Source organism: Babylonia areolata, chromosome 3 (assembly GCF_041734735.1).
Source record: "Babylonia areolata isolate BAREFJ2019XMU chromosome 3, ASM4173473v1, whole genome shotgun sequence".
Lineage (NCBI taxonomy): Eukaryota > Metazoa > Mollusca > Gastropoda > Neogastropoda > Buccinidae > Babylonia > Babylonia areolata.
The window spans coordinates 17,660,764-17,678,263 of NC_134878.1; the positions used below are offsets into that span (position 1 = coordinate 17,660,764).

General features: G+C 42.6%; 1 protein-coding gene across 1 annotated transcript in view; it reads right to left on the reverse strand.

The window, feature by feature from the left end:
• LOC143279790 (uncharacterized) overlaps positions 1–12,942 on the reverse strand; it is a 23,089-nt gene extending 10,147 nt beyond the window's left edge. Inside the window, exons 1-2 of the mRNA XM_076583964.1 lie at positions 12,449–12,942; positions 6,242–7,532 (exon numbers count right to left, since the gene is read on the reverse strand). Of these exons, the coding sequence (XP_076440079.1) occupies positions 6,242–6,574 (333 nt within the window). The 5' untranslated portion in view covers positions 6,575–7,532; positions 12,449–12,942. The remainder of the gene's footprint in view (positions 1–6,241; positions 7,533–12,448) is intronic.
• Positions 12,943–17,500: the final 4,558 nt, after the last annotated feature.

A 17,500-nucleotide genomic window follows, 5' to 3' on the forward strand; every position in this document is an offset into this window, starting at 1 on the left:
TTTAGTTTTTCAATGATATTTTTGATATGCTTGGAATATACAGGAAAACGGAGAATATGCTATGCTATTTTCTCTGTGACTCGCACTTTTCAGTGCTAATGCTGTAACCATTCTGAGTTCTACTGTGGATTACAATTCAGTTGGATGAGTTACCGTGATAACAAGTACTCAGTAAGTAAACTTTCTTTTTTTCGATGAGCAGGCTGTGGTTGACGATTGTTTCGTTATATTTCCGCTTTCTTGTGTAGCCTATCTGTCTCCGCCTCTCTGTCTTTCTCTGTCTCCCATTCTCTGTCTCTCTCTCTCTGTGTCTCTCTGTCTCTGTCTCTGTCTCTCTCAACAGAATTGTTCTTTATGCTGTTTGCTGATGATGTTGTTCTCTTGTCTGACACACCCTTAAGGTTACAAAATCAGTTAAATGCCCTTAAGCAGGAAACAGACAGACTACAACAAAGAGAAAATCTCGATAAGACCAATACTATAGTTTTCCGCAATAGGGGTCATCTTTCGACTCATGAAAAATGGTGCAATGGTGACAGGGAAATAAAAGTAACCAATCCATATAAATACTTAGGAATGTTATTCACAACAAAATTGAGTTTGACGTCTGCATGGGATGAAGCAAATAGAAAAGGGGAAAAAGGTGTAATCCAAATTATAAAATCACTCAAGAGACTGCGTTCGACTGACGCAAAGCTTTTCTGGAAACTTTTCGACACACAGATTGAACCAGCTTTGAACTATGGAGCGGAAATATGGGGACTCATGTCAAATAACCAAATGGAAAAAGTAGGCCTACATACATTTGCAATGAAGCGCTTTCTTGGTGTCCCATTGCACTCATCAAACACTATAATGTATGGCGAAACCGGCAGCTACCCATTGCATATTACATCAATTGTAAAATGCATAAAATATTGGCTCAAACTAACAAGACTGCCAACATCACGATTGTGTTGACAAGTATACGAGATGCTGCTATTGCAAGAGAAGACGGGTAAACAGATCTGGGTATTCAACATCAAGAAAACACTAACAGAACATAGATTCGGTCTTGTTTGGATGAGCCAAGGAGTAGGGCACGAGAGCGGCTTTGTATCGGAATTTAAAGATAGACTTATAGCATGTTACAAACAAAACTGGCACGGAGAAATAGAGAGCAATGATATGATAGGTATAAATGGTTTTATTCATTTAAATCAATATTTCAAACAGAGAAGTACGTGTATTGAGATTATAACAAATAAATGGCATAAAATCTCCTTTTCGAAGCTCAGATTGAGAGCACTTGGACTGAATACCAACAGAAGATGGTTCGATTTAGACGTAGCAACATCTTGCCCAGTGTGTGGCGAAAGCCAGAAGTTGAAAATCATTTTATATTTAACTGCGAAAGATATAATGAATTACAAAAAAACTGCACTATTCTCAATACTGCTTCAGTGCAGAGAAAAGATTTGTTCGGCATACTGATGCCAGAAAATGAAGATATGATATTTTCCTTTGCAAAATATGTATCTGAGGCAATATATATACGGAAATCGTCCATCATCGCTCCAAATACTCATTAATCAATTAAAAATTAGTATGGGTTCTATGAGTAAAAAAAGCATAGATAAAAAGGAAGGGCTACATTGTAATTATTTGATGTGTTCGTATTGATATGATGGGGTTTGATGTGATATGCGTAAATATTTATTATTTGATTTATATGTAATTTAGTATGGGTTTATATTGATATGATGTGTACCGATGTTACATGCGAAAATATTTATTATATGATTTATCTGTACTTTGTTTTCTGTGTACTGTCCAAACCTTGGAGACGAACGACTGAAAAAAGGTATGTACTTTTAAGCTAATGACAAAGTGCCAAAGTGTCGCAAATCTCTTATTAGTTTATGTTGTATCAGTTATGTTTTGTTTTTGCTTTTTGTTGTTGTTATTCTCCCTTTCTGCTCCATTTCATCTATTTTGCACCTATTTGTTCCGATTATTACCTACTATGTCACCAGAGTTTATCAGCTAATGACGTGTTCACTGTTCAGTGTTTCTCTGTGTGTGTGTGTGTGTGTGTGTGTGTGTGTGTGTGTGTGTGTGTGTGTTTGATGTGCATGTCCTGTTTGTGGCTTAACATTAGTGTGTTGTTATGCTTGTTCGTTACACTGGTCGGTGTGAACTTGGTTGGTCATGGTCATTGGGGGTGTTTTGAATGTGTCAGTCTGTCTACGTGTTTGAAAGGTTGAAAAGGTTGGCGTGCTACAGTTTGGGTTTTGTGGTCAGTTTGTTGATCAGTTGGACATGAATCCAAAAGGGATTTGTTTGTCTTCTGTCTGTCTTTTCTGTCTGAATTTGACCAGCTGTTTGGTTTTGAAATCGAACGTGATCTACACACACACACACACACACACTCTCTCTCTCTCTCTGTCTCTCTGTGTGTGTGCGTCGTGCGTGTATGCATGTATCTGTGTGCGTATGTGAGTGCGCGTGCGCGTATGTGTATTGGTGGTAGTGTATATGCGTATTCGTAAGAATGTTTATGTGTGTGCGCGCGCAAAAGTGCATGTGTGTGTTTGCGTGGCCATTACTTGCATACGTGCGCGTTTGTGCTTTGGGATTTCACATGTGAATCTCTATTTTGTTAGTTTGTTTCCCACCTCCTCCCTCCTTTTATCTTTCAGTCAGCAATAATTGTTTAGTATGTGTGTTTCTGTGTGTGTACACTTGTGCCTGTGTACATGCGCGTACGCGCAAACGCGCACGTGTGTGTGTGTGTGTGTGTGTGTGTGTTTGTGTGTGTGTGTGTGTGTGTGTGTGTATGTGTGTGCGTGTGTGGATATATATATATATATATATATATATATATATATGTGTGTGTGTGTGTGTGTGTGTGTGTGTGTGTGAATTGGAACAATTTTAAGCCGTACCCGATTCGATGATATTTTAGTCTCATGACAGTGGACAATTCTGTTAATCTCAGAAAACATTCGCCTGACTTAAAAAAAAAATTTTTTTAATTTAAAAAAACACGAAAAAAACCGGCAGTGAATATTACCCAAAACATGCGTTTTCTGAATCTCCACAAGGTTTTCCGCATCTACTCGTGATTTTTTTTTCTATATTTTAGTTTCTTTTAAGCTGAGCATGTAATGTGTGTGCGAGATGTAGCCTACAGCATGCTACTGACAGTGTCAACGTCCACATAATGTGTGTCAGCCCTGGCGTGTGTGGTGGAGTGTTAGAGATGGCTGTGTTGTGTTGGTGAAGTGCTGGTGGCTGCTTCAGTGGACCTGAAGTAGTGTTTTCCTGTTCACAAGTCTCTCTCCACTGCGGTCATCTCTCTCTCTCTCTCTCTATTTATCACACACACACACACACGTACGCACGCACGCACGCACACACACACACACACACACACACACACACACACACACACACACACACACACAAAGGGAAGAATTCGAATCATCGTTCATCTTTTTTTTCCCTCACTTTGTTCTGACTTCTCCGCTTTAATTTTTTTCCTAGTTTAGATAGACATGGTCAAGGTCGGCCATTGACCTTTTATTATTCTCCCCCACCCCAACCATTTTCCCCCTTACTTTTGGTTTTTCCTTTCGGTGTTTCTTCTTCTTTCCATTGTGTGCCCACACTGATTGATTTTTGTCAATCGGAAATTCACGTACAAGTGATGACACGAGATAAACAAAAAAAACCTGAACATTATTTTGTAAACCAGGGTGATGGTATTAGCATTCAGGCCTGTACAAGCTGCGTTTAAAGAAGAGAGAGAGAGAGGGGGGGAGGGAGGGGGAGAGAGAGAGACTGTCTTTTTTTCTCTTCATTTCCTGTCTTGTAATGTTTAGTCTTGACATCTCCAGTCTTTTTTTTTTCTTTTCCTTTTTTCATTCTTTCGTTTTCTTTCTTTCTTCTTTGTTTCACTCATTCCTGATTTCTTTCGTGTTTTTTTGTTGTTGTTTTTTGTTTTCTTAATCCTTTTCTAATGCCAAGAGGGAGTGTATACGACTTCACCTCTCAATTCAAGAGTCCCCCGCCGTGACTAAACACACGACAGAGGCCACGCACGCTCTCCAAGCTTATTTACACATCAGGGCATCGACGTGAGCACTTGCACTGCTCAAGACAGTATATGATTACACACATAATATTACTTCTTTTTTAAAATATATTTCTTTTTGTTCTCATTATCATTATTATTATTATTATCATCATCATCATCATATTATTATTATTATTCGGATGAGACGATAAACCGAGGCCCCCCGTGTGCAGCATGCATTTAGCGCACACACACAAAAAAAAAACCAAAACCAACAACAACAACAAAAAAACAAACAAAACAGGGCAACAAAAGGGTTGTTCCTGGCAAAATTCTGTAGAAAAATCCGCTTCGATTTGAAAAACAAATAAAACTGCATACAAGGGGGAAAAAGGGGGGAAAAAAGGGCGGGGGGGGGGGCGCTGTAGTGTAGCGACACGCTCTCCCTGGGGAGAGCAGCCCGAATGTCGCACAGAGAAACCTGTTGTGATAAAAAGAAATGCAAATACAAATGCATATGCAAACAAATTATATTATTATCATTATTATCATTACCATCATACTGTCCTCTTTTGAGGGCAGGATACAGACGTGCTGTGACGAGCGCATAGGTTCTCGCCACTGCTACTTGTATAGTGTTACAAGTGTGGAACTGGCGGTTGGTTTTGCTGACAGTGGGTCTGTTCTGACTGCCTTTTTTCTTCATCCCTTGAACCATCTGTCTGTCTGTCTGTCTGTCTGTGATTTTCTCTCTACGTTCTCTGGCTTCCTGTGTCTTGGTCTCTGTCTGTCTGTCTGTCTGTCTGTCTGTCTGTCTTCCCTGTGCATCCTCCATCTTGCCCTGTCTCTCTGTCTCCCTGCTGATATATATATATATATATGTGTGTGTGTGTGTGTGTGTGTGTGTGTGTGTTGGTCTTTTATCAGTCTTTTTTTTTTTGTCTATGTCTGGATTTGATCGGCTGTGCTAAAGGTTTTATTTTCAGCTCGAAGGTGAAGGTGCACTTCTATTTCTGTCTTCCTGTCCTTCTCTCACCATATATATATATATATATATATATATATATATATATATATATATATATATATATATAGCCTCTGTCTGTCTGCGTCTGTCTATCTCTCTCCCTTTCTCCCATGTTCATGTAATGAAATAATACTACATACACAATATTTCTCTGCGTATACACAATATTTCTCTTCGTTCAGATTCATAGGCATAGGTAAATTATTATTCGTGTAAAGTTCTCCAAGTCTTGTGAAGATTGAATCAGAGAGAGAGAGGGAGATACAGACAGACATACAGACAGTCAAAGAAATGTGAGAGGAGAAGAGAAAGAGAGGGGAGAGAGGCGGAAGGATAAGGAGGTGGGGGAGGGGGGGGGTGGAGAAGGAAGAAAGAGATATGCGGGGAGAGTGGGGGGGTGGGGGGTGGGAGTGACGTCATTGTCAGATCTGCTATTGGTAACGCGTGAATGTTTATGGTTATCACTACCAGTTCATCTCGGAAAAACGAAACCAGTTCTAAGAATTTAGCGTTCAGGATGTTTCGAACAGAATGTAATTCCCATCCCTAATCTACCAGAACAGAAGAGGCCATTAAGATTTCGTTTCCTGGCGCAGTCTCCTGTACGGAATAGATTAGTATGTTGTGGACATGACCCCTGCTTAGATCTTGTGCCTTCAGTATCCCGTGGAAAGGGAGCTGGTGTGAATATAAATCAGCTATATGTAACATGAAAGATAATAGGGTAAATTGCAATGTGTGTGAAGTACGACTCTGTTTCACTGTCTTAGACATTGTATGCTCTGATTTCGGATTGACCGATGTTGGCGTTTTACACACCTCGGAAATACTGTTGAAGCATGTTTGTTTGGGAAAAAAAGATTTTTTTCTCATCATCGTCATCATCATCATCTTCGTCGCCATCGTCTTCAAGATCAGCATCACCACTATTTTCTTTGTAAACAGTTGGCAAATCGTGGCATTTTTACAGAGTTTTTGCTATCTGGGTTAAATAGAAAAAAATAAAATAAAATTTGCCCGCGCCCCACCCACCCTCTCTTCTTCGTCACCGTCGTCACCCACCTCACCGTTATCATCTCTGCCACCGCCACAACAACAACAGCAACAAAATGCTAATCAACCAGGCTCACATCATACAACCTTGACCCCCTCACCTTGCCCTCCTGGAAGAAGGCGATGTCGACAGGAAGCAGGTCGTTGTCGTCGGCGGGCCTCTGGCGGTCCAGCTGGGTGAAATCCACGAAGCGGAGCGACTTGGAGCGGGCACGCATAGCCGGCGGCCTGAGGGTGTCGGTGTCTTCACTGGCCTTCCGGCTGCACGCCGTGAAAGTCACCTCCCCTTCTTCGCCATCCGCCCGAGTCCACTGGGCAGAGCCCTTCTTTCCGCCCTTCGCCTTGGCAGATTTGCCCTTCACCTTGGCCTTTTTGCTCTTTTTACAGTTCGTCTGGGGTTTGGTTCTTTTCTCCTTGGAGGAAGAGCCGCCCATGTTTGTTCTGTTGTTCCGGTGTTTTTTTTCTTGTTCTTGTTGGTGATGGTTGTGGTGCGAGTCCCCGGTGAAATAAATCCCTTCGGAGTTTTTTGTCGTCTTGTGCAAGAAACTTGGGTTGGTTTTTGTTGTTGTTGTTGTTTTTCCAAGAGGTTGTTGGAAATTTTAAACTGGTGGCAGGTCAGATAAGCGAGTTTGCAAGGAGCATTTTACTTTTAGAGACTTCACACACAAATAAACAAAATAAAACTTGAAAGAAAAAAACAACAACCCTACGCGTTGTAATTTTGTTGATTTCCTTGATAGAAGACGACCCTGTTTACCTACACTCTTCAACCTGTACTATCTGCATCCAAAATTTCTCAGACTCGTGAACAAGATCGTGCAGTATTCAAACAATCAGGAAACAGGAAAATAAAAAATTTCCCGAATTTGAAAACGTGCAGCGGCTTCACTTTTGCGTCCTCGATGTCAACAGCTGGACACTTGCGCTGAATTATCGGCTCTTCCATAAACATACACACAGGGAAGTTAACGAAGCCTCGTTGAACCGAACACAGATCGACCATCACAGCAGCGCCTGAAGTTTTCTGGTCTGAGTTGTAACACGCCTGACAGAACGCGGATTCCGTTGCTCTCGTTGTGAACAGTCAGACGTGCCATCACAGCACGGGACATACGTCTGTGCTGAAAGGTACAGCGATGGACAGACACAGGGGACGGAAACAGGTCTAGCTGACAAGATGGTCCAGCATCCGTGTAGTTTAAACTTCCTTCTTCGTTTCTCGTCCGATCAGCGAATGATTATCTTGTGTTGTGTCAAAGCTTTTCTGTGAGGTGCATGAAGTGTAGTTTCTTTCGTTTTCCTGTAGTGAACGAGGCAATGTCTTGTCACATCACGTTCACAGGCTTGTTGAATCAGTAGTTGGAGGACAGATATGAGACAAACGTCAGTGTCCTGAAACAGAACATACAGGAAGATTATGAAGCTTAAATGTTGTTTTGATTATCGGTAAAAACAATGGGGGTTCGTTCGTTTATTTATTTATAGTCTGTTCATCTAAGATGATGATATTAGACTGAAAATAAATGATATTATTATTATTATTATTTGGATTATTATCATTCCTATCATAATGATGATTGTTAGTATTAATTAGAAACCGACATTTCTGTATATTCGAATGAAAAGGGGGGCGGTTGAGGTGGGGGGTAGGGGGGTCAAGGGGGAGGGGACTAAGAAAGGAAGAGAGAGAGAGACAGACAGAGAGAGAGAGAGAGAACAGAATGTGGAAAAGATAGAGTACAAAATCTAAAAATGGAGAGGGTGAGTGTCAGTGATTGGAGACAGAAAAAACATAATATTGGAAGGGTGTGTGTGACGGGGGAAACGGGATATGAAAAAAAAAAAATCCCTGCCCATGGGGGTCTTCGATCAAATTGCAGCCATACAACCACGCCCAGAACAAAGTGTTCAGAACTGAAAACTTGGAGAAAAGGAACACACACACACACACACACACACACACACACACACACACATCACACACACACACACACACACACACATTTACACACGCCATCACACACACACACACACACACACACACACACACACACACACACACATTTACACACGCCATCACACACACACACACACACAAACACACACACACATTTACACACGCCATCACACACACACACACACACACACACACACACACACACACACACCTTCTCATCAACAAAATGTTCACACCTGTGGTCAGCCCATACAACCCCCAAGAGAGAGAGACAATGAGACAAACACCTACCACAATGAGACAAACACCTAACACAAAGTCCCCATGCAAGCACTGACCACTGATCAACTAGCAGTGAAGTAACTAACCCCGTTCCACATCATCATACACGTGTGGACGTCACTAACGCGGATGTTTTCTTCTATACAGAGTAGCGCGACTTGTCGCTCAGGGACTGTGACGTAAGTTGTCTGTACTACAAGGAAGCGACATTTGACTGGCGCCGATATTGGGCTAAAAGGTAGTAAGATGCCATGTTTACGTCAAAAAAAAGTTTGTGTGTTTTGTTCTTGTTGTTTGATGTTGCTGTTTTTGGAGGGGGGCGGGAGGTTGTTGCTTCATTATTCTTATTATTATCATTATTATCATCATCAATATCATTATAGTAGTAGTAGTATCATCATTATCATTATCATTATTGTTGTCATCATCATCATCATCATTTTGCTGTCAATGTTCCACCATAAGAGAATTGAAGCAGATGGTGGTGGTGGTGGTGGTAAGGGGTTGGGGCGTGATGAGGGTAGGGAATATGGGGTGTCGTGTATATTATGAAACGCCCCAAAAGATTGCAATTTTCGTTCGTTTTCAACTGTCGTGTGTGTTACTAAAAACATTCCCATACAATGCAAACTTCTTTCCCAGACTGTTGTGGTGTGTATGGTTAAACGTTCTTACATTTGATATTGCACATTTCTTTCATCTTCGAATGTAGCTTCGCAATATATCATAGTCTTGTCCGATTGATTGCTTGGATTTAAAGGGAACACATTCACCTCATTTACGCTTTTAAGGAAAGGAATGCAAGACAGAGAAACGGACACAGAAAGGCAAAGAAAACACGGGAGAAAGAAATATTAAAACAAAGAAAGAAAACAAAGGGAAACTGACTGATGAATGAACGAACGAATGAATGAATGAATGAAAAAGAGAAAACGTGAATTAAAGATGCATGGGGCATTGCTTTGTGAAAGAATACACAGTCAAATTTCAAATCAAGTCTTATTTCACCCTATTCATGCTGAACACTTGCTCTTTTTAAAACATCAGTAAAGATTGTCTACTCCTGCTTACATGTCCATATTAGTTTTCTACTTATATGCATGATAGAAGTAATATGATGGATAGTTATACAGCACACTATCCAGAAAACTACACGGGGTGCTTTACAGAACACATAGATTTATACGTATCACATCAGTGTTGCATATATACACAACAAAATGTAGCCAACAAAGTATACACACACATAAGCACACCGCATACATATATGTATATATATAAACATGCATTTAAACATACATGTGCACATATCTGCCTTCCTCTCTACACGCACACACACACACACACAATAAACACATGCACACATTCACATATACATGCATATCTATACTCATACATATGTACACACACATTGTCAGGCATATCATAAATACAGGAGTGTATATGATATATAAAATCATATATATTTATATATGTATAATCATATATATATATATATATATTGTTGTATGTATGTAGTCTACACACATTTGAGTTTCCTATCATGTGAATTGTGCGTGTATTGGTTGTAAGTGGTTGTCACCAATATGATTGTCGTCTTGGATATATGCGGATGCTGGTTTGTAATAGTGGGAGGGGTCAGGGGAGTGGGAGGGGACTGAGGGGGGCGGGAGGGGGGGGGGAGAAGCGAGGTGGTCAGAGGCCGAGCGTACCTGTCGCTCAGTAAAAAGGAAATAATTCATAAATATCTCCTTTGCTGTAGAAACAGGGTGTTACAAACTCATTTCTCAGTGATTTGTCAAGGTCTGTTGTTAAACGTGAGAGGAATTAGAGAACGAACGCTTTATAACACTTTCCAATTGTTGACTTGTAAGCGCACGGATTTTTGTTTTCAAAGTTGATGTGAAAATAGGGGAAGGGGTGAGGGGGCAGTGTGGTAATGGCGCTGGACTGACGGGGGTGGAGGAGTCATCATCTTCTGAGAAAGGTGCGACTAAGGCCTGACTAAGCGCGTTGGGTTACGCTGCTGGTCAGGCATCTGCTTGGCAGATGTGGTGTAGCGTATATGGATTTGTCCGAACGCAGTGACGCCTCCTTGAGCTACTGAAACTGAATACTGAAACTGAGAAAGGCGCCAGACTTCGACAACGTAATGAATAGAAGTGCAATGCCTTACTGTACGATGTGTGATACGGTACGGTGCGGTACGGTACGGTACGGTACGGTACGAAACTACACGACACGACACGACTCGACACGACACGAAACGGTACTATACGGTACGATACGATGCGGTACGAAATGATACGATACGGTACATCACAATGGAGTCTGTTCTGTCTTGTCTGTCTATTCTGTTTTATATTTTCTGTCTGTCTGTCTGTCGATAAACCTCTCTACAGTTGTAATGGGTGTTATGGCTGTGGTGAAGTAGCATCAACAGGAACATGTCCTCGTTCTGTTCCTTTAATAAAATGTCTAGCAAAGGAAGAGTCCAGTGACGCACACGAGAGACGGGCAGTCATAATGTCGGTACACATTCCAGGCTGTTCATTGGTTCAGACTCTGCAGGATGCTGTGTATTGGTAATTTCCTGACGTTTTGCGGGACTGACATTTTTTTGTTTTACAGTACACAGATATATGTACATATTGTATGGCAATTACTCGTGTGTATGCTTGTGTTGCAAGCATTTTGTTTTCGTGAAGCACATTGTTGTTTGCATTGTCCAGCTGTTTCTTGTTTTACAAAATATCATAAGCCGGTCATTTGAATTATTTGTCATTCTTGCCGCCCTTTTTCTGTTCTGCGTTAATTGCTGTCTATTTCATTCTTGACAGTAGAACATATCTATAAATATTATTAGTTCTTTGGTCGGTTGATAATGTGTGCGTCGTTGTGTTATGTTATCTGTGTCTTTCTGTGTGGACAGAGAGAACAAGAAAGAACAGCAGGGTAGCGGAGGAAAATAAGTGTCTTTAAAGTCTGATAAACAGATACCTTAAGAAAGGGGTGAAGAGGATAGTTACTATACGAAAACAGCACATGTGGGCCTTTTGAGAGCGGTTTGCATGTCCAGCATAACTGCAGTCTTGCTCAGTATGGACTCGTCAGATATCTGGTCAATGGCAGGTACTCTACCCCTGCTCTCCCCCAACCCCACCCCCTCTCCCCACTCCTACCACACACACACACGGTTAGTGATCTAGCGACACCGCATACAATTCAGTGATGTTCTCACTTTCAGTGGGACAAAAATCACCCACTCCCCAAAGCCGCCCACAGTTAGCGATATCAAGAACAGGAAGGGAATATGATGACGAAATATACTTCTAAAAATGCAATGCATCGGAAACTAATATAATCTATCTTTGCATCCCATGTTTGCGGATCAAATGGAGGTGTGTGCAGCATGAGTGGTCAGTTCAGCTGTGTCACAACCCAAGCATTCTCTGCAGCCCAATAGCCTACTGGCACAAGTGCTGTGTGATGTAGCCTTTACTAGGATCCACAAAGAGATGCCACGCACCACTGGTTGTTTATCATACGGAACATCGTGACAGTGGAGAAAACAAGTGCGGGAAACAACTCAAGAACTCTTAAGTCATGAACAAAGTATTCAGTGGAACACCCGTCAAAAATATCTCCTGACATGAATTCGCTGCCTTATTTATTTATCTATTTATTTTACTTGCTTCCAACTGTTGGCTGGAGAGAAGCATTCATGTTCACGCAAAACGCACCTCACAATTATTGGCCAAGACTGGACGCATTAATGATCATAACTGCACGTTTCATTCCACTTTTCATTTATTTTTTAAACGAAGGCAGTATGGCCTGCGTCGTCCAGTTAACTCTTCAACGAAATCGTCTCTTGAACGCGATATGTGTTGCACATGAACTACGGCAAACACAAAAAGTACCCAAAAATCTTATTGTTCTGCGACAGTTGTTGCTGTTCCTGCACCTGCAACGAATGCTGCTGATGCAAAGAATATTTCCTGCTTCAGCAACTGTCGTCAACATCAGATTCAGCCCATCAGTTTACAAACACAACGAGCATACTTACAGCATGGGGATCAAGAACAGTTTCCCAGTCCCAGCATGGCCTTCACAAAGTTGGACACAACGTTGGACAGTGCTGTTCCCGGGACACCAGAGCCGTCATCTAAGCTGCCCACTTCCTGCTTCACTGCCTGCATCCGGACTGTCATGTTTGTGGCAGCAACGCGTGAAGCTCTCCAAAGCTGTCACAAACTTATGCGCTAACGCAGATGGCTCAACCAAAAATTCACATCAAACAAAAAGCCAAACATCACACTGATTGCTGATTTTGTGTGTGCATTTTCTGTGTATCTCAACTGAGGCTGTGGGTTAGCAGGAAACGCCCCGTGGTAAGCTACACCAATACACAAACTTCATCAGGATGATGGCGGCATTGAAGTCCCTGACGAGTAGTGGCTGACTGTACGTGTGTGTGTATGTGTGTGTGTGGAAGTGCAGGGCCCACACAGCGAGGCCCATTGTTGTCAGCACAGTTAGTGGTGAGGTCCTTCTGCGCTCAGCTTTGGCTGGCCGGCCGCTGCCTGCCTGGCGACACCACGGTAATTAGTACAGTACAGCCCCAGGGAGTCACAGGTCACAGCGGCTTCCTGTCACCACTTGACTCAGATGAGGGAGGGTGAAGATGACTGCTGCCGAGGCGTTTCCATTGTTCCCTGGTACAGCTTCTGTTCTTCGTGTAGTAGTTACCACTACACTGTTTCTAACACAAAAGGGAGGTGGAAGAATTTTGTTTGATGTCCCCGTCACACTTACTGGTGATTGCAGACATTTTAAGTATTAGTATTCCCGTTGGGATGTTATCGTCTTCAATGTTGGGCAGGAAGAGGGAGGAGACAACAAAACGTAACATGAATGGTGAGGGCGATTGTGACGAGGACACGACATTATGTTGATTGACTGCTTTATTTTTGTAGGATTATACCTCTTCCTTTTACAGAGGTGATCCACGAGATGAAATATTAATGACTCTGGGGAAACTTACAGGCATGCCAATCAGTAGGAGAATCCAGGAAGAAAAGGGGAGAGAATAAATACATCCAATTATGTTTTTTTCTGGTTGAAGATCATCGAGGGAGACTGAGTTCGTACCGTAAATTCTACTGTGGTTTGACTTCAAGCGTATGCAAAAGAACCAAACGGCAACACAAGGATTGCCCCTGGCAAAAATACGCAGGAAAATCCACTTTGATAGGATTGAAAAAAAAGGTGGTGCTCTCATTGCAGCGACGCGCGGCGCCCGAATTTCACACAAAGAAATCTGTTGTGACAAAAGTAATACGATGCAATAAATAGAATACAATACAATTCAAAATGCGCTTTATAGTTTTGAAGGAAACAACCGGATTAGTAAAACAAACAAGCTAACGAACAAAATAACTAATCGATGCACACGTGCTCACCAGGCAGTTATTATGACACACATCATAGGCACTTGCCTACACACACACATACATGCAGGGGAAGAAATGGGGATGGGAGAACAGAGAGAGTGATACAAGGGGGGGGGGGGGGAGAGAAATAGCATTCATTTTATCCTTTGCCTGATTCGAACTTGCAGGTCTCTGCAACATTTTAACTTTCAGTGACGATCAGAGTTGGGCTGCGGCAGTCACACTGTTCAGCAACTTCCTCATCTGACGAGCAAGTGAAAGTCTTTATCAGCTATGTTCATCTAAGCTGTTATTTCTGTATTTTATTTGTAGATCTCTGGTCCTCTGCCCAGCTATTACTGCGTGGTTTCCATTGTTTCCGCACACACGCACACACACACACACACACACACACACACACAAATGGGGTGAATTTTCTCTCTTCTGTCCTGTGTGTGTGTGTGTGTGTCTGTGTCAGTGTATCATTGTCTGTGTGTTCTTCAGTTTAGCGTCTATTCAAGTTTGTGTCGTTTGTGAGCGTACATGCGGGCTAACACGGCTTATATTTTGACACTTGATGTGACACTTCAATGATAATCTTCCTGGCTCCCCATGAACAGATCACATCCCTCGAAAACGAGAATTGGGTGCGTGTACGTGGGGCGAGGTCATACAGACTGATTGAAAACAACCCACAACACATGACAGGAACAGAGGAAACAAACGAACGACCAAATAAACAAACAAAAAGACTGAAACAAAAAAAAAAAACACAGACAAATAGAAAACTAAACAGTGGCCACTCACACAGTCCTTTCACCCAAGGACGTACACTCGGTGACATTCCCAGTCACTTGTTAGAATGCATGCACCGAGCGACCATTGCAGCGGAGTGTGCATCTCGCTGCGGAATGTAAACAATATCACATGATGTCAACAAGAACCGCCCGCGTGTGAGTGCGTGCGTGCACGTGCAAAACATCAACATGGTCATAATCACGTGAAGGACCCCGCCCCCGTGTCGGTGGGTGAATACCGAAGTCCGAAAAAGCTAAACATAGGCCGTCTCCTGACATTGACGTCTTTAGTCAGCCTCGACAGGAGTTTAAAAATATACAGAACAACACAAAGTATTTTGTGAACAAGGCATGATAAGACATGTTAATTTCTGGAAACCCCGCGGGGGTACACAAAACGTGTGATTTATAACCCTGGAACTCTGAACTTAGAAGGAAAATGAGAGGATATATTGTGGGAGAAGAGAAAGAAGGGGTAGGAAAGGAACCGCGAGAAGGAGGAAGAAGATGACAGAAAGAAGATTTTTTTTAAAGATGAGAAGTGAACAGGGTGAATTTGTCGTTTTGTTCAAAGCTGTTTTGGTGAGGTTTTCTTCTTCTGCTTTCGTGGGCTGCAACTCCCACGTTCACTCGTATACACGCGAGTGGGCTTTTACGTGTATGACTGTTTTTAACCCGCCATGTAGGCAGCCATACTCCGCTTTCGGGGATGTGCATGCTGGGTATGTTCTTGTTTCCATAACCCACCGAACGCTGACATGGATTACAGGATCTTTAACGTGCGTATTTGATCTGCTTGCGTATACACACGAAGGGGGTTCAGGCACTAGCAGGTCTGCACATATGTTGACCTGGGAGATAGGAAATTACCCACCAGGTGCCGTCACCTCAGATTGAAAGTCCAACGCTTTAACTCACTCAGTACGGCCAGTCCTCTCTTCTCCTCTACACAGACCCATCGGATGTCCAGTGGGTGTCTGAATGACCCAACCTTTAGCTTCCGTCGTCAGAATTGTGGTATTCTTTGTCAACATTCACATCTTCAGTATAAGAGCCTTCCGCTTGCAATATTTTGATGATGGTAATTGGGGTGAAACGCTGTTAACGTCGTCTCTTTCGCCGTTCGTATGGAGAGAGTTAACCATTCGGCTATTGCGCCCGTCAGGTGTGGTTTTAATGTTGTTGGTTTTTCATTGACTGACCGGGAGAGAAAGGTTGCGCATGGGTGCTTTGGTTCAAATGGCTGATTTTTCCCCCTGCCATTCGTTGTAAAACATAGAAAGCGACAGTGATCATGTGTACATTTACTGTCACGCTTTTAAGTATACTCACAGCTACAGCTGCGCGAAGAGAGAAACACTGTCATCAATAACTTATCTACATACATGATACTGGATAATAATTATTTCATTCAGCATCACTGCATCTGTGTAACGTTAACCAGCCGTGAAACTGAACCCCACGAACGATCATCCGTCACACGCTGGAGCACTGTATAAGCTTTTAGCTTGTTGCTCTGCTGTTTCTGTTTCTGTCAAATGATGACTGATGTCTTTTTCTTTTCTTTCTTTTTTTTAAATTATTATTTTAAATAAGTCTTTGTTTAAACCCACGGGCTGGCTTATAGTGAGCCATGTGTAAGGGGATGGGCTGGGTTGGTTTATGTTTGACTCCTTTTTCCTCCACTTTGGTCCACATACCGGGATACCTGCATTCACTATGTCTCCGAGAGGGTCTTATTTATTTATTTATTTTTACTTTTTTTTTTCTTTTTCTCATGCATGCCTATCTTTACCCTGCCGTATAGGCAGCCGTGCTCCGTGTGGACGAAGGGGGGGGGGGAGGGTTCGGTATTATGCTGATTGTATTCATGCTTTCTACGTTTGGACAACGAGTAAGGGATATGTTGCGACGATAGTGAGTGTATTTGAAAGAGTACGTTCGTGCGTGCATGTGTAGTCTCTGTCTGTCTGTCTGTCTGTCTCTCTCTGTCTGAGTCTGTTTTAGCGCACGTATCCAAATGAAACAACGACACTGTAGAAGCGTAGGGCCGTGCCCGGACTTTCCAAACCGTAACTCGCACTTCACTGTTTACCCCCCACATCCTGCTGACGTCACACGTGACGTCACGTGCTCCCACAGTCCTTCACGCGACCGCCCTGTGCCCGTTTGTCTGGACAGGGGCCAGTACAGGGGAACACGTCTAACAGAACAGGGGAGCTAAACTCCAACGTAAGTCACGAGATCACTCCCAGTGCAGGGCCCCTTGGAAGCGGGGGCCTTGTCGAGTGTGGCCAGCCCTGTCTTATCACCGGAAACATTCGTGGTGTGTCGCTTCCCTGGCATCACGCCGGGGCGCCTTGACTCGCCGTCTGATGGAGTGACAGGGGTAATTAGTTTCACCCTGGTCAGATTTGTCCCAGTGTCTTTTTTTTTTTTTTTTTCCATCTCCTGCTTATGTGATACTTGCACCGATTTTTATAGTGTTTCATTGGTTCGTGAGATGGACGGAAGGAGAGGGTATGGGGAGAGTGGAGGAGGGTGCCCGGTGGGGAAGGAGAAGGAGAGGGAGGTTAGGAGGGCAGAGGGCGAAGGGAGTGAACGAAGTAAACATCAGCATGTGCGGTATCTTTTTTTTTTTTCTGTGGTGAAAATTGACTTTTGTTTTCTTTCTTTTTTTTCTTTCTTTTTTTTTTGTGTGTTTGTTTGTTTGCTTTGCCTGGTGGGAAAGAAGGGAGCAGTAGGAGGGAAGAGGGCTAATTACAGCATGTGTGGTTAAAAAAAAAAAATCCGTGACCTTTCCATGTCGTCTTTTTAGTCGCCTGATTTCGAGCTGGAGTAAATAACATGTTTACGCATTCGATCACGACGTCGCAAAGGAGGTTATGT